The 23,576-nt window shown below is 44.4% G+C and overlaps 1 protein-coding gene across 7 annotated transcripts in view; it reads left to right on the top strand.

The window, feature by feature from the left end:
* The first annotated feature begins 1,350 nt into the window (after positions 1-1,350).
* The window catches only part of LOC102293207 (genetic suppressor element 1), a 40,228-nt gene continuing 18,002 nt past the window's right edge, over positions 1,351-23,576 (top strand). For 2 of the 7 annotated variants that reach the window (XM_005934152.3, XM_005934151.3), the window contains exons 1-2: positions 1,351-2,066; positions 22,734-22,913. In XM_005934152.3, the coding sequence (XP_005934214.1) occupies positions 2,030-2,066; positions 22,734-22,913 (217 nt within the window). In that variant the 5' untranslated portion in view covers positions 1,351-2,029. The other 5 variants (XM_005934155.3, XM_005934154.2, XM_042225683.1 and 2 more) reach the window with 5 other exon arrangements.

Raw genomic sequence — 23,576 nt, 5'->3', positions numbered from 1 at the left:
ACTGTGTCCTACAGTCGTCTCTCTCCATTGATTCAGTGGTGGCAAACAGGGTTATAGATAGCTCTGTGAGACCCTCACAATCAATCTTATCACCAGCGTACTTCCTCCTCACAACTCCCAAAGAGGAAGGAGATAAGTGAAGGAAAAAAAAGAAGAAGAAATAAAGAGAAGAAAGATTAAGAAAAATGAAGAATGGGAAAAATAGATGTAGGGTAGAAAGGAGAAGATAGAGGTTAAATAACTGAGGTAGGAGGCTCAGGGGTCTGTGTGTCTGTGTCACAAATGTGTGTGTGAAATGAAGCAGAGCATGTGTGGCTGCATAGATGTCTGCACCATATGTGTGAGAGAGGAAGTGACAGATAGAAATGAAGGCTACTGTGCATAGATGGAGACGACGATAGAGCAACCGGGTTCCTCTGGGCCGCCGTGGACACTGACATTACGGAGAAAACGCCAAAGAGCCATCTCAGATAATTGTTCCTAATTGTCACCCCTGGATGAGGTTCGGTTTGATGCCGTGTCTGCGTGCGTGTGTGTGTGTGTAGGCAGCGATTTCTGGCATCGTCACTAACGTGATAGAATTGGGTCTCGGTGACAGTAGAGGGGACGTTTGCTCACCGGGAGTGGACAGTAATTGATGGAAAGCTAGGCTAACGTGATGTGTCAGACATATGAGGCCTGTCTAATCAGTGGGAGCATGCGAGTGGTTTAGGGGGCTGTGTGTATGTGTTTGTGGTACAGCTATGTCGGTCACATCATGGTACGCACCAGCGTGCCTGCGGTCCAAAGAAGCAGACTGTTGATTTTCAAGTGTAGAAGAAGAGGAGAGGAAAAAAACTAGAAGAGAAGAAGAGGAGAGCTGAATGAAGCAGATGCTTAAGGGCAGGTTTTAACCCCCTCCCCTCCCTCCCTCCTCTACACACTCACACTCACATGCGCACACTCACACAAAAACACACTTTTCCTCCCCTTCACTCTCCCTTCCTCTCTCTCTCCCATGATGAATCAGCTGTCACTCAGGCACCAGTCCAATCTACTGATAATGAGAACTGCATCAACACCCTCTCGCCTCTCTTCCTCCCTCTTTCTCTCTCTCTCTCCTTTTACTCGCACCAGCTAAATCATCCTTCCTCCTCTCTTCACATTTCTCACACACACACACGCACACACACACAAACACGTGTGCGCACACTGCACTAACATAAACTCATTCATCTCTCCCTCACTCATCTGTCTTATGATTCTCCTCCTCCCCTCTTTTTTCTCTTCCTCCCTCCCCTTCACCCTCTTTTCTCTCTCTCTCTCCCTTCTCCTCCTCCTCCTCCTCCTCTGTGCTCGCTGAGCTGAGCAGTCAGTGGTGGGACTGAGGCAAAGGAGGGAGGATAAAGCAAGAATAGAGACAGAAAGGAGAACAGAGGCACAGAAAAACAGATCATTATACAGCAAACGAGCAAGAGGCCGCTGAATGAATAACAAGGAAGGGATTACAAAGCGCAGGACTGAAAAAAAAAAGGAGAGGACACCGACTGAAGACTCTCTCTCTCTCTCTTTCCTTCACTCCCTCCTCCCTCTCTATCCTTCCTGTCACCCTCCCAACTCTCTCAGAGGCTCTCCCTCCCAGACGATCTCCTCAGTAAAAGATGGCATGAGCACACTGTCTCCCATCCTCAGCTTTTGGAGTATTTTTTTTTTTTGCTTCACCCTCCTCTCTGTCACTCTTTCTGCATCTTTCTCTACTTCCTCTTCTCTCTACACGGGTTGAGTTCAGAGGCTGAAGAGGAGGTGAGCGAGGTAGACAGAGGCTGACCCCTCTCCCTGCCTCCTTTCTCACACCCGCAGGGCCCAGAAAAGAGAAAGAGAGCGTGCGCGCGAGAGAGAGCTGGAGCAGGGAGTCGTCTGATGACTTACATGAACAACAAACTCCTTAACCCAGCCGACCGCAGCCCATTCCCTCTGCCCGACCCCCCCTCCCTGCCTCCTTTAACCCGGAGTCTTACTCTCTGAGTCAGTGGAGGAGGGATCCAGGATCATGTTCGGATTAAAGACCCCACACTTCTACCTCCCAGGTAAGACCAATTATACTCAGTCTTTGATGTTCCCGCGGATGGCTCTGTGGTGGTATTTCTTGTTCTGTCACATTGTATCAGCACGGAGGGTGGTCACACGCCGCAGAGAGTGAATCTCCCTTTTCATGCAGTCATTCTTTCAAGACGTAATTAATGGCTCGGGTGATGTCACATTGATTTACCGTTTTCTGCCAGGTAAGGAGGGCTACGCTGTGCTTCTGCAGGAGCCACTTCTCATGATGTTTTCGGTGTCACAACATCATTTTAGATTTTTCAGAAACAGAAAGACAGTGAGACAAAATTTAGTTTTCTTTCATGAAGAAGTAAATTTTCTGAGTCTTCTTGCTCAGTGCGTTGACCTACTGAAGCACTCCCCTGATACTTTAGTTGTGCTTTTTTTCTCTCTTGTTACTACTGTGTACAACTGGGAATGGGTCTTTTTGTTATTTTTAGGCTTGATCGACAGAGTGTAGTCAACCTCACAGCTAAATGACCTTAAATTATGGGTGACAATTAATTGTCACCTAGGTAACTGAATCACTGGTTACCCATTTAAGCATTTACTAGAGTATAAAAGGAAAAATGTAAAATCTAAAAATTTCCCCCTCCAAAAAACCTGAACATTTTCAGCTGTTAATTTAATTTAAGGATCAACTGATCATTAGAATCCATTATAAACAGTTACTAATAGTAGAAATGCAGTCTAAATAAACATAATCCTTTAATGTAATTCAAGGGATATTTTGTGCTTGGCATCTACAGTAGCTCTGTGGTTTATCACTCAGTTTCAGTTGGGGCTTTTGCTGCCAGTCAAACAGTTTTCATCTGCAGTCTTTCGAGCAGCTGTGTGAAATGCAGGAGAGTGCGGCCGGTGTCAGTGTGGAGACAGGTGTGAGGTTACCTCAGAAAGGTGCTTAAACATGCCTGAGAGCAGAGTGACGGGAACGGCACCAGGGAGGTCAGTGAAGAGGCGGCGGGAGGAGGAAGAGAATTAAGACTGACACACTGAGGTAGGAAAGGAAAGCCGAGTGTAAAGTAGGATTTTGTTCATTTAAACGGTAAGAGAAAGGATGTGAATGATAATGCTTGACACTGAGCGCTGTCTGTGTTTTCCCTCTGAAGTCGAACTCTGACCTTTTAGTTGTCTGGGCCAGGCAGCGGTCAGTGATTAAAAACCTGCTGTGGTAAAAGGTGAAATGTGGGAGAGAGAGAGGGGTGTGATAGAAGTGAGACGGAGGGAGAGGGGGAGGGAGTGATGGGGGAATTAGAGGGTGGAGGGCAGATTAAACAATGTTCTTTGCCTTGTGAATCTTTCATGCTGCTTTTTGAATTATACATCTGCTTTCATAAATGATTGAGTGATTATGTGGCGCTTTGTCATTGTTTGTATATTCCTGTGTGTGCGTGCGTAGGTGTGAGTCTGTGTGTGTTTGTATCTGCATGTGCATGTGACAAGAGAGAGGAAGAAGAAGAAAATCTCTCCAGGAAGCAACAGCCCCCCCTCCATCCTCCCTCCCACCCTCCTTCCACACTTGCTTTCATCCTCCTTTTTTTCAGTTTCCTAGGTCTCGCTTAATGTCTGTGTAGTGTGTGTGCACTTGTCTGTGTGTTATTTGATTGTGGTTTTGTGCATGTGTGTGAATGGGTTTTTGTCATAGCTGCCACCTTTGTTTGTGTATGTGTGTGGTTGTGTGCACCTGTCTGTGCTGTATGTAGGTGTGTGTGTTCATTGTGTTTGTGTGTATATGTGTGTGTGTGTCCTCTCACCACTCACACATTGGAAGATGCCCCAGCCCCCCTCCTGGTCCTAACTGCCGTTGCTGTGGAGACTGTGTCAGCCACACACTCGCTCCTCAATGATCATTTGACAATGTAGGGGGTGAGGGGTAAAGGGTGTGTGTGTGTGTGTGTGTGTGTGTGTGTGTGTGTGTGTGTGTAGCAACTGCCATGTGATTAGCCAAGGTAGAAGAAGTGGAGCAGGGTAAGGATGACAGAGGAATCTAGATTAGAGGTAACAATTGAAAATCAAGATGATGATACATGCAAAATACATGAAAATCTTTCCTAGATCCTGGAGCGGGGGAAAACATGTGACATAGGAGACATGAAGATGTGTGTGTGCATGAGAGCAAATCTACACCTTCTCACCCAGAGCACACCATGACCTTACCAAGGTATCATAAGGAAAAGAAAGTGACATCTTTTTCTAGCTTCCCACTCTCTGGACCCCCCCTGGTGAAATGTGTCACACACATTAAGGCAATTTACTGTTTTCCCTCCGTGACTTGTCAGCTGATCACAGTCCAGGTGTCTTTTCAAAAGTCGGATTTTTCTAAAATCAGAATGTGTTCCCAAGAGAAGGTGCATCTAAGCTGTAGGGAGGCGTGAAAAGAAAAAGAGGGGAAAAAACAAAAGGGAAAAAAGGCAGCTTTTATGTTTAAATTATAAAGAGGTTGAGTTTCTATGTTTTTCTTGCTGTCAAACAAATCCCCATGAAAAGACCTAAACCGAATGTTAGCCTGTCTCTCAACAATTTTCAACTTTCTTAGCCTGATGCTGGCTCTCAGGACAAAGTAAGTTATACTTTAAAAAAAAGGCCAAATGCTTTTTAATTGTAGTTTTTAGAAGGTAGTAAATTTGCATTTACTGGGGGTTAATTTCAGAGACATTTGTTTGGCTTGAACTTTCTGCGCAGCAGGATCCGACTAAACTAGTGTGTCCATGTTTGTTATAATGAAAGAAAATTTCATCCAACCCAACACTGGGGCTCACTCATGTGTTATCTGGATGGCACTGGAGCTCCTTTGGATATCAACAACGTCAGGAATCAGAAACAAAAAGCTGCTTTAAAAAGAAAACAACAGTTATTTATTTATTGAAAAAGGTCCATCAGTTTAAACCTGATGCAAGTGTCTACATGATGAATGGACACATACTCTGTGACATTTGTGTTTCTGCCCATACATGCACTCGCTCACGTGTGCGCACACATTATCCGTGGTAAGTCGATAGGGTGAGAAAGCCAAGGTGTTGACGTGTGTATTAGCCTGCCACATTTATTGGCTGCTGTGGTATTTTCTGGGGTTGGGTAGCTCTGTTCAGCTTGACCTCAGCATTGATTTCCATGATATGTGTTAGAACTGCAAGGACACTGTGGCTTGATTTATGGCAGATGTCACATGAACACACAAACACACGCTCACATAGACAGTGCAAGGCACACACTTCTCATTCAGCCTCCGGCGCTCACGCTGTGAGAACGGCATTTGGTAACTTCACTCTAAATATTTTCCCTTAATTGTGCGGCAGAAGCACACAAACAAATACTAATTTCTCAGGCTGCAGAAAAGTAATGACTTCAACGGCCTTGCAAAATGTTTGCAACAGCTGCAAAAAGAAGATTGTAGTTCATGCAAAAAGCTGCTGTGGCGTTGATGAGAAAGACACCCAAGACCGAGTTTGTTTCTCAGTTCAGTTATGTCCGTTAGTAGCCTTATAACACTGTATAGGCTATAATACGTACTCATCAGTGTAGTTCATTTTGACAGGGTGGTGTTGACTTAAAAGCAAACGGTATATATTGTGCACCTTCACAACTTGTTGAGCTTACTGTAGCAGGCTAGCTAAAGTGGAGATACATTTCAGTGCTACTTGAATACTAAGTTACACATAAACACATTTAATTCTAAGTTATTTTACAGTGACGACAGGCAGCCATGAACAAAAAACAAGAATAAAGCACGTAACATCACCACCTGAAAAAACTGCAGCTGTTAGTAGACTAGAGCTGATGTAGCATTCATGTTGATGATGTATCTTCCTCCTTTCTGGCTTGAAACTTGCTGGCGATCACTCACCTTTTTCTCTGTTGCCAAGAATCCGACGACTGAGGGTGAGACTTTTTGACCATCCAGGGACTCGCAGTGCACTGGACTTCACCTTGTTGGTATTAACATGCTTATGCGCTCAAAATAACAAGTGAAGTGCATAAATGAGAAATCTGAGAATGGTGAAAAGCATCGCTCCAGTTTACTGTGAATGTTTACAATATCCAGCATGGTTACTAGTTCAGCAGTAAAGGCGCATTAAACTCAGTAATGATAGACTGTGGATGTCTTTGTAGTGAAGAAAAATCTTCTGTGTCCTTACTTTTGAGTTATTTTTCTCTTTTTCTCCAAGGAAATATAAAAACCCTCACTGTTTTCTAAATGAACACACAGGGTGCTACCCTCTGTTTGTTTTGAGATCAGCTACTGCACATAATATTATAATCTTTAAGGATTTGAGTGTCATAATGGTACTAGGCTAGCATTTGTATAGCATTTTTCTAATCTTACTGACCACTGTTTATCTATCTAACACCTGCCCCACTAATCCACTAAGGCTACGTTGCATTTTAGTCATGTGATGTAGTCATGTGACCAATTAAACAAAGATAGCGAGTGCTTATACAGCAGTTGTTTTGATTGCTCTCAATTTTGACAGCCCTAAAAAAGATTAATATCAGTTTGTACATGCTCCAGATAGCTTTTCTTCAAATTCTTTAATTCGCACTCGCTTTTGCGCATGCGCAGGACTGGAACATAAGCATTTTGGGCCATTTCAACGTGGACGCACAACTAACGACTGAAAACGTTAGTGTGGACGCGGAGCGTTTTCAGACGAAAACGCCGTTTTCAATCCGGGCTATTCTGGACGTAGCCTAAGAATACAACACAGGTACACAGGGAAACCTGTCAGAATGTGTTTAATGTTTTTAAAACCAGTAAATCTATAAACTTCAAATCTATAACTGAAATAAATATTTGTATTTGCATTGGCCAGAACGTCTTCTCATAACAAACCTGAATAGGTCTGAAGATTTGCAACTTTTAGTGCTTGGGAACATACAGTATATGTAAAGTGCATGTATGTCCAAAAATTAGCCATAAGGAGTATATTCATATATAATTAAGGTTTACTGTATATCTTTTTATGAGAGTATAAACTTGGCCTATATGTCTAGTCAACCACTGCTCTTCAGTCCTTACTTTAAATAGCACAGAAATAAGTGTTTACGAGAATGTATACATATATATGTGTGTGTGTATACACACACACATATATATGTATACATATATATGTGTGTGTGTATACACACACACACGCACACATGCTGTTTGTTTGGCTATAATTCCTCTCAGTATGTGTGGAGAGTCTTTGTGTACTCACACGGAGGCTGAGATGGGTGCTGCCTCAAAGGAAGCTGCTGTCAGGGCCTCTTGCGCTTTTAATTGTGTGTGTGTGTGTGTGTGTGTGTGTGTGTGTGTGTGCAGGCTTGTGCTTACTAGTGTGTGCCGATGAAAACAGGGTCGCGGTGCTCCACCTCAAGGGCACTGTTATTAATGAGATGAATAAAAGACCATGACAACAGCTTGATAACACAGAGGAGATAAAAACCACACGCATGCACACACACGCACAGGGAAACATCATGTGGGAGCTGGATAAGTTTCTCTTGCCAAAAAAAATACAAAGAATAAAACCAAAAAAAAAAAGAAAGAAAAAAGAAAAACAACATTAATCTATTTTTTATGATTTCTATCCTCCAGAGACAGTTGATATAAACTCAAGGAAGGAAGGGACGTAAAAGAAAAGGAATGAATAAAACAGCGTGTTTGGTAATGTCTCCACCAGAAAACAAACAAGTGAGCAAGTAAGCAATCCACCCTAATTGGTCAAAGAGCTGTTGTCACTAATGAGGTCTTAATTAACACAGGATTCACTTAAAACATGTGTGGACCCAGCAACGCACACACACGCACGCGCACACACACACACACACAAACATGCTCACACGAGCAAACATGTCTGCTCTGTGATGTTTACATTCATTTAGAACAAGCAGAACACTTTGATGTGAGATCTCACGCATTCACACAATGAAAACACACGCATGCACGCACGCACGCACGCACGCACACAGACACACATGCATGCAGCCTGTCTGCTCACTGAGCTGGGGAGATTGGGATAAATGCCAGCAGATTTTAACCTGAGGTGATAACAACAACTCCTAGTAGCGCTCTCTCATTTTCACACACACAAACACACACACACACACGCAAAAAGGAAATGCACAGACTCAGAGTACATGCAACACACACACACACAGAGCGAGAGAGAGAGTAAAACTGTAATAAGCAGCTCGGTGTACGATAACGAGCAGATGGAGGGAGGATTAGCCAAATAAAAATACAGCAACTAAAATTTGCCAGCATTCATATCTTTTACAGGACGGTGAACTTCTTAACACAAACACACACACACACAGGCACGCACACACACACACACCTACACAACTGAGGCTCAGAGAGAGAGAGAGAGACATCCCCAGTCCTCTGCTCCTGCTGGTCCTGCACCATCTGCATGTTCATGAACCATGTCAAAACATAATTGATTGAATGTGTCAGTGTGTGTATATTGGTACATGTGTGTGTGCACGTGTGTGTGTGGAGTCTTTACAAAGAGCTGGTTAACTGCGGTTAGACTGGGCATGTATGCTCTATAATGCAGATATAGGTTTGGACATGTCTCCCTTTGTGCTCAAACACACACACACACACACACACACACACACACACACACACACACACACACACACACACACAATCTATGATGTCACTTTACTGAAGAGCCTGTTGATTACCCATGGGCATTGCTCTGTCTGCCACCTGGCCGCGCCGTGTTAGCAGGTTCCAGTGAACTTGCACATGTGACTGCACACACACACACGCGCACACACACACACATACACACACTCACACATGCATGCACACATACACAGGGTCACTTATAGCCCTCTCCTCTCCATCTCATTAGCCCTTCTCTGTCTCTGCACTTAATTGTGTTTCAGCTGGAGTTAACAAGCAGGTACCACAAATAAAATCCGATCTAAAGGGCAATTGAGCCAAATCGGACAGAGACACAGAGATAACACTCAGCTCTTGAGAACCAACACCGCACTTATCCCAGACAGTCGTCACTTTGAAACACAAGTGGAGTGCAAACCAAACTTTTATTTTAATCCCAGCTAGATTACACGAGCACCAGATTCGTGAATATGAAAACTGATTCCTTTTATGAATTTATTAAAATCGTTAATTTAACATCGCGTGTAGAGGGAAGCCATATGTCATGATTTCAGTGCATCATTAACAGGCTGCGTTTAATTAGCTCCAAATGTCGAGGCAAACGCTTAAGCATTTCTCTTCTCTGTTCATCACTTCACTGCTTGAGTCTTGAAACAGAGAGATTTTAATGTTAACGAAAAGAAGCAGAGAAATATTGAGCGCCTCCCGAGAAGCTAGTGTCCAAAACTTGATCTAGTGTGGAGAACAATTTATTTCCGGGGTACTAAGCATAACTGATGTAAGCATCAATAGACAAAGCAGATTTTGTGTTGGCTGCTTTAGCTATGATATACAAAACCCATTTGAATAAATAATGACTTCTTAGGGGCGGCACGATTCTCCCTCTACCTGTGTGGGTTTTCTCCAGGTGCTCTGGTTTCCTACCACAGTCCAAAACATGCATGTTAGGTTAACTGGAGACCGTGCTGAGCATGAATGGACGTGCGTCTCTCTGTTTACGCCCATCCACGGTGTAACCCATCTCTCGCCCTGACAGCTGGAACAGCCTGGCTGGTTGTGCTACTAAGGTCGAACAACATTTGAGTCTTAAAACTTAATTTTCTTTGTATGTTGACCTCTGTAAACCAAAAAAAACCCCTTCTTCTTCTTCATTGTTTGAAGGCTGGTCACATAAAAATCTCAGCTCATAAAAGCAAAGCTGCATCAAGAACGAAAACTGAGCGCCACCTGTGAACATTTAGACAGTTTGTGGTCAACAAGTGGCACGAGAAAAAAAATACAATTAACAAATCAGAAAACTGACAAGTGTGTTCCCACATCCTGCTGCACACAGCTGACAGACACCAACAGAGCACGCTCACGGTTACAGGGCACGTGTTTGCTCACATGAGCTATCGCCACCTTGTTCTGCTTATGACTGCATTTGCATAATCTGCATAATGACGGCGGCTTTAATTGCCCACGCCCAGGTAAGGGATCATGTGGTTAAGTGGGAGATCATAATTATGTAAATAATTGGCCTGACCACGGCAAGCTGCTGCTCTCTGCCATGCCAATCTGGAGAGAGAGAGTGAGGTAGAAAGAAAGAGAGAGGGTCAAGGGGGAGAGAGATGGACAAGAGAGAGAGAGAGGGGGAGAGAGAGAATGTGGGTGGTTTAAGATGAAGGTGGAGGAAAGTACAAGAGGTGGAATTGATGCCTAAAAGAGTGAAATAGAGGAAAATGTGATTACTTTGCTATGATGGTGCACCTACATGAAAAGAGCTATAACAACAACCAAACAATCATCTATCCTCTTTTCCAGCTCAGGGTCATAGAGGCCCTGGAGCCTATCCCAGCTGCCACAGGGGGAGAGGTGGGCTACATCCAGGACCAGTCGCCAATCTGTCACAGGGCTAACACACACAGACAGAAACCCATTCACAGCTATAGACAATTTAGAATCGCAAGTTAGCCTAACCTCACTAACTGCATGGGGAGAACATGCAGAAAGGCCTCCATCTAGATGATTCAAACCCAGGACCTTCTTGCTGTGAAGCAACAGTGCAAGCCACTGCTCCACCGTGCTGCCCAGAAAAAACAATATCAGTTTTTAAAAATTGTGCAAACATTTCAAGCAAGTGGAAGAGAAAGAAAGGTTTTTACATAAATTAGTTAGCAAAATCAAGCTGTGGAGTGCATTCCAAACGCACTTAGAAGCAATCTATGAAAAAAAAAAGCGAAATAAATAATGATTTGTACCTAGAAACCCTAAACAGGATGTTTATTCAAGGAATAAAACTACTAAGAAAACTGAGAGAACTAAACTGAGGAAATGACCATGCAAAAAGAATCAACTGAGCAACTCGGGCATCAAGTGATTTGATCAAAAGTTTGAGGTCAGCCACCAGAAGGATGCTGACTGTTTTTTTTTTTCAGTTTCTGCCTCCAAGGTCAAAAAAATAACATGAAAACGCTCTGAAAGCTCCCAAACAGCACTATTTTTTCAGCATTAATATCACACACATCAGATGAATGTGATGGCACTCATTCTGTGACCCTTACACACATCACAAAGCCTTAACTCCAAACACGCCCCTCCCTCTCTTTTAATACATCAGATTCTGCAAAAATGTCTTTATATTAAAGGATTACTCAACAGTCTTACAGAAACATGCACACACGCATGGAAACACATGCACATTCAAGGAGGCACACACACACATGCACACGCAGACACACACGCCTGCCACTGTATCCGCTGCACAGATGGTAAAGGCAGCAGCCCCTTCACACAGACAAAGGGAAGGTAATTCTCTCTGCAGGACGTGAACAGAGCTGGAGCTGGAAAAGAGCAGCACACATCAACACTCCCCTCCCTGTTTCCTCGTCTCAGCCCCAGGCCAACAAACATCACAGGAGTAAACTGACAACGTGTGTGTGAGTCTGTGTGTGCGCGCGACCGCTACTAAAATAGGCTTGAGGAGGAGAGACAGGAAAAATAAGAGAAGAGGGGAGCGAGGGAGAAAATGAGAGAGAGATAAAATGAAAAAGAGGGAGAGTGCAGAGAGGAGGGAGGTAATAAACAGGATTAGTGCTTATCTTTACAGCACTGTGCGTGTGTGTGTGTGTGCATGTGGCGTGCATGTGTGTGTGGGTTTGGTTTTTCCTTTGCCCGAGGACAGAGTGACTGACTCCAGCATTACCTTTGCCAATGTGTCTCCATCCCCAGGTATCTTTTCTCTCTGGACTCCCTTTGAATTGGGTGTGATAGTACACACAGTACATTGCATGACTTTGTGTGTGTGTGTGTGTGTGTGTGTGTGTGTGTGTGTGTGTGTCTGTGTGTGTGTGTGTGTGTGTGTGTGTGTGTGTGTGTGTGTGTGAAGGAGTGTCTGCGTGTGTCTGTGTGTTGTGTGATATGTATGCACACTGTTTTTAAAAAAAAGGAACTTTTGCTTTGCCTATAGTCTGCATACTTTGAGGGTGTGAGTTTTGTGTGTGTGTGTGTGTGTGTGTGTGTGGGTGTGTGTGTGGTGTGTGTGTGTGTGTGTGTGTGTGTGTTGGTGCGCCTTAGTATTTTGACTGTTTTGCATGGCAGTTATGAACATACCATTGTACAGGATGTGTGTGTGTCTGTGCAGCTGCCTGAGGATAAAGACTGTACTCATCTTATTGTTGTCTCTACAGTTTGTATCCACTGTTTGAATTGCCAATAAATCTCCCTGCAGAGAGTGTGTATGCACACATACATCTATGTGTAAGAGAGAGAAGGCTCAGAAGGTGGATTTAGTTGCTATTATAATGCTTGTCCAGCCGCGTAGCTCCATTGTATGTGACAGTGTTTCTGTTTGTAATCTCCTACCTGACCGCGGCTAACAGGCTGCTACAGCATCTCACTTTCACTGGATGGGGAAGGAGGAATACATTTAAATAATCAGGGGTTTGGGTTCATGGCTGATATTATGCCTCGCTGCTTTTGTAAATGAGCATCTGTGTGTGTGCGTGCGTGCCACTGGTTTGTGTGCGTGTGTTTATGTGCGAGCGGGTGCATCTGTTTTCAAAGACATCTGTGGATGTCTTGGTGGATTGCTCTTGTAGCAGTATCCCCAGCACTATTCCCTCCTTCACCAGAGATGAATAGACAGAGAAAGGGAGCAGGAGACGGAGACAAACGGTGCATGTGCTTGCGTGTTTGTGTGTGGCTGCGTCTGCATACAAATGTGTGTATGCTTGCGTGTGTGATGGATAGAGGGCTTTATGAGAGAGGAATAGGCTAATGACCGGGTCTCCAGAGGCAGTAAGATTCCTGGAGCTATTACCGCTGGAGTTCATAATGGCCTCTGTGCTTGGCCTCTTTTACACGCTGCTTAATGGGGGATCCAACAGTCCAACCGGCAAGTGTAACCCACCCGGAGAATACACGCCGCTGTGTGCAGTGACCCCGACAAACACACACACACAAACAAGCAGAACGGGCAGCCCATTTTCAATCAGGTTTGGATTCCCTTTCATGCACCTGCACGTGTATATTTTACAGTGTGTCGTCCTCCCGCCTTCCTTTTTTTCTTTTTCCCTGTCTTTTTCCTGCACACACACAGACACAGCTATACAACCTGTATAGGTCACAAAGGATGGAGGTGAGACACCCACCTCAGAGAAAACTGAGAGTGTCTGCTTGCAGTGCACAGCCAAACCATAAATCATGTCAGGCTACACTAGTCTCTGCACACGCGCACACATACAGACACACTCACTCCCCCTCTTTTCTCTTGTGTAGGTTTGAGTACAAGAGAGGGGGATTTGAGGATTATAGGGGAGCCTCACTTTTTCTTTTCTTTTCCATTGCTTCCTTTAGTACTTGTTGTTTCCATAGAGAGAAAAGTAGGGAAGTAGGGGGTGGCTAATCTGTGTGCATATGCATATGTGTTTATGTGTGCGTGTGTGTGTGTGTGTGTACAAATGAGTGTCTTTTCTGCACTTATGCAGGCTAGTGTGTGTGAGAGTCTTTCATCAGTGAATGGAAAGGGAAAGACTTGAAGGAGAAAGTCTATTCATTGAGGAAAACATCAAGGCTGTTTGGTGCTACTGTGTGTCTGGCATCTTAGAAATGCAAGAGGAAGACGAGAAGGAAGGAGAGAGAGAGAGAGAAAGAGAAAAGTGAGAGGGAGGAGAAGGATGGACAAGGTAGAAATCTGCACTCTGAAGCGCAAATTGATGCAAAACAGCTGTTAAATAGCTGCAAAGTGGAGCAGCTGCTTGGGAGATGAGGAGAGAGGGATGAGGAAATGAAGGGATGAATGATCAAGAAAGACAGAGACAGAGAGGCCCAGGGGAGATGTTGAAATATTAGACTATATGAAGCTGGCTGAGCAAGCTTATAGCACATCATGATATATGAATGGTAATAAACATGTTTAGGACTTGATACTTAACATAGCATATTTATAACTTCAGCAAATATTCTAGAAAATCAAAGTGAAGTGTATTAATGGTATTTTCGCTTCAAATAACCCATCTATCTATCTATCTATCTATCTATCTATCTATCTATCTATCTATCTATCTATCTATCTATCTATCTATCTATCTATCTATCTATCTATCTATCAAGTAAATAAGTAACTGATTTGCTACATTACCTGTTTAACGTAACCACAAAGTTGACACAAAGCTGGTGAAAAATTAACCCACAGAGCACTTCACAGAAAAATGTTGTGGTGACAGCGATTCTACTAGAAGCAAGCAGCACTTCCTCTGTTTTTTTACACAAGCTGCTACAAGCCTCTTTGTCTCTGCTTTGTCACCTTTTGAAAAACAATCCTTGGCTGCGTGGTTGAGGTCAGCGTACAGTCAGGTTGGAGCATCATTCAGAGTCCAGGGTGTCTTCCCAGACTTCCTTTGCAGATACTTGGAAACATTTGAATTTATGACACTTTGCATGTCTTTTGCTTAGCATTCATACATAACAAATCATAAAGTAGCCTTTAATATCCACTGCAATAAGACTTGTTGCAATTTAACTGCCTCCCTAAGCAGTATTTTTACATTATATCGGAATGGCTACTTTAAAGAAATAGTATACAAACGTAAATCAGTTAAAATGAGCCTGATAGTGGTTCTCTGTATGGTGTGAGTGTGCAATAACAGCAGGAGGAGCTGACTTGAACAGATCTGATTGTCTCCAGTGGACAGTAAACATGTCCGGGCTGTGAGGTATCAGCAGTCTGGGGCCACATCTTCCTTCCCTCCATCCCTCCATCTCTCCAGGGAGCATCAGAGGAGCAGGTGCTTGCCCTCCTCCTCCTCCTTACTTCCCCCCCCCCTCTCTCTGTGAGGACAGTTAATGAGTTGTCCTTCTCCTTCCTACATCTCCACATCGCTGAGTGTCGTACTGCTCTCTGTGAGATCAAGCCGTGCGGCAGAGCCGTCATTTATCCACACAAGGATGCGCGATAACCAAGGATTCTGTTTTCTTTAGAGTGGCGGTGAGTTGTGTGTTTTCTGCAGTTTCAGTACAAAAGTCTTTGTTTGCTCTGTTCTTACCTGGAGAAAGTGATGAGGTCTTTCATTTGAGCCTGTCTCTGTTGAGTTAACATTGCTTGGATGTTGTCTGCGGGGCTGAGCAGCTACTGACCCGACTTCTTTTACAGTATTTTATTTCTCTTTGTTGTAGCCATCAGTGCCTACACCGACTTCAAGGTGTTATATTTTCTCTTGCGTTAAAGCTTTGGTGTGTGTGTGTGTGTGTGTGTGTGTGTGTGTGCGCGCGCGTGCGTGCGTGCGTGCGTGTGCGTGTGTGTGTGTGTAGGTTAGGTTATATCCTGTTTGTTATTTTCCTTCGCCAACATAAGTCGGATAGTTAGAAGTGAAGAGTGAAACTGAAGTTATTTTTAGTCATACCGCACTCAAAGGCTGAATAAGTTGAAAATATGTGATAGGGAAAACTGGTCCATCTTGACAGACAGCAGGTGCGAGCCACTTCTGGTTTCCTCTGTTAAAATACAAGCTCATAAAATCTTAAACTCTAATGCTGGGACCAAATATTGGAACCAAATAATCCCTAGTGCCACAAAGACACGTTAAAGGCTCAAAATTCAAAGACATTTAAAAGCTACTTAATATACTGTCCTGTTGGGAATCTCTAAATGCTCTTATTTTGAAGCCAGACCGATCCACTTCCTGCTCCGTGCGGTGAACTTGGGCGCAGCTGCAGGGTGGGTATTTAAAGGTGTTTGTGGTTCCTTGTTATGCGTCTTTCTTGCCAGACTTGTCAGTGATCAAACACTTGTGCTGTTTGCGCTGAGCAAACTTCATAGACAGGAAGACAGAGGGAAGCGCTCACACAGCAACAGCGGCGGTGTGGGACAGTTTCCCTCTGATAGTTCATCTCACAGCACCCACGGGAGACAGAAGAGTCGCTCTTTAATCCGGGACCTTTAACAGCGACTGTATTGTTTGGCTGAGATAGATGCCGCCGGGCGCATTAGCAGCAGTCAAGCGGATCCCCTTCGCTTTTGTGTGTGTACACAGCCCGCAGGTGGAGTTCAACACACACACACACGCACACGCACATACGTGCACGCGTGCGCTTCATGCACCATGTGCTGCTCCTGACCTGCCGTAGACCAGCTGCTCAGCAGGGGTGTTACTGAGTAAACCTCCAATCTCTTTAATTACCTCCTTCTCATATAGATACACTGCTCATGCTGCTCATACTATGGCTTCCCATTCACATCAGTGTTTCTGTGTAATCAGATTACAAAACCTACTCTGGTATTTTGTTGACTTGTTATTGTCATCATTATTATTATTATTATTATTATTTTAGATTTAGACCAAGTGGTGTGTCCTCTGTGGGATGAGATGTTGTCATTTTGCAGGTTCAGCCTGTCGGTGCCAGCTGTGATTGGCTGCTTCTTCTGTGGCGTTCTTCGCCTTCAGTGCTGGTTAGTTGTGTTAGAATATTTTCTCATGATTGCACAAGCGTTTGAGTGCATAATCTGACCTGAGGGCTATCTGGTGTTGTTCTGTAGCTGAGCAAACAGTTGGCTACATGAGCTGATATGAAGGGCAGGTGCTGATGGTAATAAATCAAGTGCCCCGGCCGTGCAGCTTTGGCCTAATCTGTATAGTGATAATAAGCAAGGAAATAATCCATAAGATCCATTCAGCTTAATTTACTCCTGGGCCAACAAGTGTCGACTTTGCTCTGATTTGCTGAACATCTTCACAGTTTGAATAATACTCTCTGGGTACCAACATGATTGTTTACTACAGCAACAGTTGTTTGGCAGGTGTGTCTTTGTGCACCTTTGTGCAATGAGACTGCGTGTGTGTGTGTGTTCTCTTCAACCCATCCCCCCTCCATCCTCCTCGTGTTTGCTCAGATGGTCGACGTCTAACCACGACAGTGTCGGCACCTGGTAAAACAGAGCGGGCCTCGGGCCAGAGGAGGAGTAACTGAGGCTGTCAACCGTCTGACACGACCCTCTGTGTCTGCACCTCTGCCACTGACGCTGAGCACATGAACACCTGACACACGCCGAGTTTAAAAAAAAAAAGGCTGCAGGCAGGAGTCAGGCGCTCGCCAGGCGCCAAAATAAACTGAGACGGGAGTAAGATTGGTTTTCCTCAGATTGTTTTATTTTTTATTGTTTTTTTCCCATCATTTCTGTATCAGAGAGGTGAGACTGAGGCACAAGCTGTAGAAGAGATCGATGACACAGATGGGGGGGGAAAGCAGAAACGCAGCAGACGTGATGGGAGAAGCTGTCGAGTGAGTGGTAGGAGGCTGAAGAAGAGCTAGCGAGGGGGAAATGACAAGCAAAGAAACTATAGTATGGACAGATAGAGGAACGTGTGAGGCAGGAGAGCAGCCACTATTTATATCTTCTTTCTGTATGTGAAAGACAAGAGGCTCGTAGACACACTGAGAAGAGGGGTTCACCCAAAGAGGAGCAATGCCTTGCAGCCAGAGGAAGGTGGAAGGGAAGGCCCTAGGTTCAAGAGGGAAAAGAAGAGGATATGTAACCATGAGGCTTTTTTTTACCCACTGGCAGCCCACATTTCAACTCTAAGCTGAGGCTCTGATAATTTATAGACCTTTCACTAACATCTTGACTCTGTTATTATTGCACAGTAAACATGGCTCTGCTCTGGCGGCCTCGCTGTAAAGCATAAAGCAGAGTAATGGCTGCTGCACTTCCCATACTTTCTTTGTTATTCATATACCTCTACGTGCTTCTAACAATCTGCCCTGGCGTGTTTTTGGATGCACTTCCCCTTTTTTGTGTGTGTGTGTGTGCATGCATTTGTTTTTTGTTTGCTGGAGGTGTCGGTTATTACAGTACGTGGTTTTTCTGCTCCACTTATCCCAGGACCATAAATGCGTGCTGGCTGTTTGGTCCCTAGGGGTCACATGCATACGTTTTGTGACGCACAGCTCCCGACTCCTGAGTCAGCTAATTGTGAATGTGCCTTCCTTTTCATGTACTCGCACAGACGGCCTGCATGTGTTTGACACTGTTTTTTGTTATTTTTTTTAGTTCCTTTTTTTTTTTTTAGATTCACGTTAACTTGTGACCCTTTCCTGTGTCGGGTGAGTGTGTGTGAGTTGCTGGAGTCGGGGAGAGTGTTCGTTGTTTATGGATTGTAAGGATGTGTTAAGTGTTTCTGTGCAAGCTGCAGAGTGACTGGAGCTAGTAAAGCCATTTAGCAGCCCCTGGAGTAACCCAGGAGACTGCTGTGTTGACGCCACTCTGACTGCTATTACAGACAAGTTTAAGAGGCTGTAAAACATTTGGCTACTTTTCCTCTCTCTCGTTCTCTCATTCTTCGTGTGTGTGTGTGTGTGTGTGTGTGTGTTGTGTCAGAGGAATTTGAACAAGTCTGCCAGCTATTGTAACAACGGCAGTAGCCACTGTTGTGATTACTATCAGCCGTAGGGGTCCAGATAATAACATCTTAGAGCTTAAATGTAGCATATTTAGTGTGTGTGTGTGTGTGTGTGTATACACTTATTATTGGTCTGCTGTTGGGTAACAGTTTGTAAACAGCCAGTTTAATGTCTTAAATGTTAAAATAGTAGCTTGCACAAGAACACACACACATATGCGGTCATATACCAGTGTGATGGGAGTTAATAACTAGGTAGTATGTTACAACCCAACCTCTTCTTCCTCCTAATGACCAATCCCTGCTTGCACACACACTCTCTCTCACACACACACACTGCTTTTTCTTTTTTTTTTTTAATGAGCTGACGGGGCAGAGCAGGACCTCCCCCGCTGTCCTCACAGTCCCCCCGAGTCGTGTGTGGTGTGTATATGTATATGTGTGTGTGTGAGAGAGAGAAAGAGTAAAAGTGGAAGAGAGGGGCAGGGTAAAGGTGTTAAAGACGCAGGCCTCAACATGTCTGATATCTCTTGCATCATGCTGAGCAGGGTGGGATTCTGTATGTAGGTGTGTTTGTGTGCAGATGAATTTCGTGCAGTTTCCATTTTGGCAGCTGTGGGGAAGTCCTGCTAGTTTCTGCTTTTCGACAGGTTTTCTTAGGAGCTGAGGCATCGCTGGTCACTTAGGTCAACGCTGAAAACTAAGTGCACTGCAAAGAAATGTTGTACAGAGGGTGCATTTATCTATCTCTAAAGCTCAAGAAAGGATTGAGTAAAAAAGTGCATTTTACAATCTGCGTGGTGCAACTTGCTGTTGTAAAATTGTGTAAATTACATGCTATCAGTAGCGTCATGTCTACTGTACTAAGCTCACAGTTGAGCCCAAATACACCGACTCTGAGCAAGCAGCAACTGTAACAACAGGATTTTTTTTTTCAAGTTCACCTATTGTGCTTTTTCTTATTATTTGCCTATTATATGTTCCAGTGGTCGATTCTCATTTAAAACATAGCCAAAGCTTCTAGTAATAACCGAAAGTTCAGGCCACCCTAAATGCTTTTTTCTAGCTTTTTTTTCTAGTTTTCCCTCAGTATGATGTCAATGAGAGTGGATATCCCTAATATGGTCATCTGCGAGTACAGTAGTCCCACCCACCTGCTGTTCAAACCTTCTGTTTATGAGGGGCAGCCAATGAGAAGAAAGTTGGTTTAATTAAAGAGAGGATGGTTTAAAGACCTGCATATTATCATTATTATTTCACGGCAGGCTTAACAGTGATCATTAGGAGTAGATATGCATAACTGTGGTGGGTGCTGTAGCCAAGCCCATTCACACATGCGGCCGACTCAGAATCACCAGTTAACCCAACATGCAGGTCTTTGGGCGTTGGAGGCACCTGGAGAAAACATGCAAACTCCACACAGAAAAGCTGACAGCCAGTGGGTTTGAGCCTTGCTAATATGTTTATTTTTAATGTGATGTCAACATGTTTGCTTGATATCAGCGTGTGTGTCATAACTGTAATGATAATCTTGTTCGCAAACACACTCTATTCTTTTAAATGAATCTGCGTGGTTATCTGAAATGGACAGCGCACACAGGGTGAGGCCTATTGTTTGCTGATAATAATGTGGTCTTTCGTATAGCACCATCCTCAGGCAAAAATTCCCATTTTCCTGCCTAAGGTTGTCTCTCCATTTCTTCTTCTTCCTCTTCTTACACCCAGCTGTTTTCTGATGCAGTGAGCAATAGAGCCTCACGGCGCCTTTTAGTCATGTTTACTCAATCTGTCCTGTTTTTAAAAAAAAAAAAAAAAAAAAGATTTCTAGAGGGAGTTTAAAAAAAAGCCTTAATTTGTATTTAGGGCTGTTGTGTGTTTCATATGTCAGCCCTCCCGCTGTCAGGAGCAGCAGTGGTCAGAGGTGAAGGGTTAAAGGTCACTGTAAACCCCACCACATAACCTCCTGCATCCCAGAGCAGACAGGACTGACTAACAGAGAGACAGAGTGATGGATGGAGGGTTAACACTACCCTGTACCTCACACACACACACACAGAGCTCAAATCACACACCCTCCCCTTCATCACCCTGCACCCTCCCTCCCTCCTCGTACTCATCCCCTTCCAGCCACCACGCCACCCTCCCATGAGTGCTAGCCAAAAGGAGGAAGGCTGAAGAATGAAGAGAGGAAAGAAAACGACAGAAAGCGCTGTCTGAGGAGGAGAGAGGGTCGGGTTGGTTGGTGGGGGGGGTGGAGGGTGCGTCTGAGGAGAGAAAATGGATAAAAAAGTGAGAGAAGAGAGGAGTAAAAGGTAGGCTGGAGAGGGAGGGGGGCAGTAGATGGCGAGAAGGAGGAGGAGGAAGAGGTGGAGGAGGTGGGAAGTGGATAGAAAAGAGGTCACGTGACCATGTAGCAGCTGCAAGGCTGAGAGGGGAGAGAGTGAAAGAGACTCGCATAGGAGCAGAAAGACGACAAGCAGGAGGAGAACAGTGAGCGGCAGGGTGAGTGCTTGCATGATTGAATTATGCGCATATGCACACGGCAGCCCGCGTGTCTGTGTGTTTGTGAACGACATGGATAAATATCAGAGGGAGAAACGTGTAAGAAAAGATTGTAGAAAGAAGGAAGAAAGAAAGCAAGAGACAGAGAGGAGATTATGTGTGTTGGCTTTTGTTAAATAAGCTCCAGTGTGCTGAGATAAACGGGAAAGAGTGGAGAGAAAGAGAGGGAGAGATGGGGAGGAAAGAGTGGAGAGAAAGAGGGGGAGGAAAGAGTGGACGAGTAGAGGGGAGAGGGAGGGAGAGAAGGAGTCGATAGAAACTGTCTTATCATCTCTCCCTTGACTGCTGGGCTCAGCAGGGACAGAGATGTAGACACACACACAGCCTGTCAGGATCTGAGCTTTTGCTCTCTTCATCTCTCTCGTTCCCTTTCTGTCTATCTGATTCACAGTTTCAAGTTCAATTTTCTTTAAGACGTGTAAATACATGTGTGACCGCAGACATGAAGAAATTAGGAGGAAGGACTGTATAGAAACAGGTTCTGTTAGATAAGAGCGTGGCATGTCAGAAGCTACATGCATGTCAGTTGTATGCATCACACACTGTCTAGCTTTTTGTCAGCTTGCAGGGTCATAAAACCTGAAACGGCACATTTCTCTCTAATCTAGGCTTCTATGTTTGGGAGCATGTGCAAAGGAAACCTACCTAGAGTTAACCTCTAACCAGCTCTCGTTTTTTTTTGTTTTAAATTATCTCTTTCAATCTTAACCGAGTTTAAATCTGTTTTAATGCTCCTGCATACTTTTTTAATCACTCTGCTGTTTTCCCTGTTTTGGAATCTGTAAGTCTGAGATTTCCAAGCTCTGAAATCCACCGTTTACTTTATTCTTCCACTTTATCAAAGTTGTCAGTGTGACGAGCGGCACGTTCAATAATGGTGTTCATTGTGTTCATATGAATTTTTCATGAGTGTGTTTACTGCTTTGGCCCTTTTGTTTGCTCTTTTTGTGGTTTTATGTGTCTGTGTGAGTGTTCTAAAGGTGTTTGTGTGATTGTGTGTTGTGGTGGTAATGAGGTCAGTGCTGTAGCAGCCAGGGTGGGTGGAGGGGTGCTGGCTAATTCCAGCTGTAATTAACATTAGTGGGTCAGTAAGAGGGTAGAGGGTGAAGACAAAGGTTACCCTACTTGTGTTTGTTCTCGGTGTGTTCTCTGTCCAGTAGATCGATGGACCCTCTGTGTGTGTTTCTGTTTTGTGCATGTATGTGTGTACATGATTGCATGCTCCACAAGGGTGCAAAAGCGCAGTGTGGTTTGTGTGTAGACGCCCCTGCGGTCTTAAGATGTGTTGGGTGGCTCCCTTGAGGAAACGGACATGTGTGCACTCATGTGTGTGATTTGCTATTAGGGTCACCGCTCTCCTGCCTCCACACTGTCTCTAGTGGAGCTGACCCCCACGTATGCACTCACTATCATCCCCAGACACACACAAACACACACTTGTCAGTTGAGTTTTGTTGATTCAGAATGACTCTGGTACCAGCTGTGTTCAGAAATCTTTTTTTAGGCAGGAAGTTAGCCGAGTGCAACGCTGAGCGAGGCCTTCGCTTAATCAAATCAATAATAAAGTTCCTCGCATCTTTTCTTTCCGCTCTCGCCAGGTATGAACCATGAGTCCAATAAGTCACCATCATTAGGAATGATCTCCACGGCGAGTCGCACCACGGCTACAGTCAGTCCCCTCAGTCCACTAACCAATGGGAACGCAGTTGCCCAGTCTGCAAACTCTGGATTTGCTGCTGCCCTTCGTAAACTGGCCAAACAGGCAGAGGACCCCAGAGGTGAGCACCGGTTTAACCACCCTGCACACACCCAAACACAGCTCCAGCTGCCTCAAGCCCTGGAGAGCTAACGTATTTTTGAGCACACACACACACACACAAACACACAAACAGACTCCTCTTTGTGTGTCACACCCAGTCCAACCTTTACTGCTGGTGTCAGGTTTGTACAAAATCCTGTTGACTTTCCTTGTTTCTCTCTCCTCTGTGGAATACTTCAGCTTTTGCATGGAGAAATGGGAATCTTTGTTTGCACACGGACACTTTAGCAGGGCGTAGGAGAGTGGGTAATCTTACGGGTGATGGTAGATTTTAATTTGTTGCCTCTGGACAGAGCTACGAAAGCTCTGTCCTTATTCTTCCAGTTATTATGTTAAGCTAAGCTAACTGACTGCTATAGCTTTGTATTTAGACTACAGACACGACGGCGGTATCAATCTTTTATGTAATGGGGGAGAAAAAAGCGGTTTCTTGAAGACAGGAACACAATGTTAATGAATGAAAATTGGACAGCGTATTGAAACACAGTGCCAGTAAAAGTGAAAGTAGATCCTTTCAGAGTATGGTTGTATTTTGTGAATTATTGTGAAATGTTTGGCTGCCTGGTAGCTATTTGGTTGTGTGTGTGTGTGTGTGTGTGTGTGTGTGTGTGTGTGTGTGTGT

Source organism: Haplochromis burtoni, unplaced genomic scaffold (genome assembly GCF_018398535.1).
Source record: "Haplochromis burtoni strain Fernald_Lab_line unplaced genomic scaffold, NCSU_Asbu1 Contig_179, whole genome shotgun sequence".
In the NCBI taxonomy this organism is placed as follows: domain Eukaryota; kingdom Metazoa; phylum Chordata; class Actinopteri; order Cichliformes; family Cichlidae; genus Haplochromis; species Haplochromis burtoni.
Note: the sequence above shows the minus strand (reverse complement) of the source record. Positions and strands in the feature narration are given on the sequence as shown.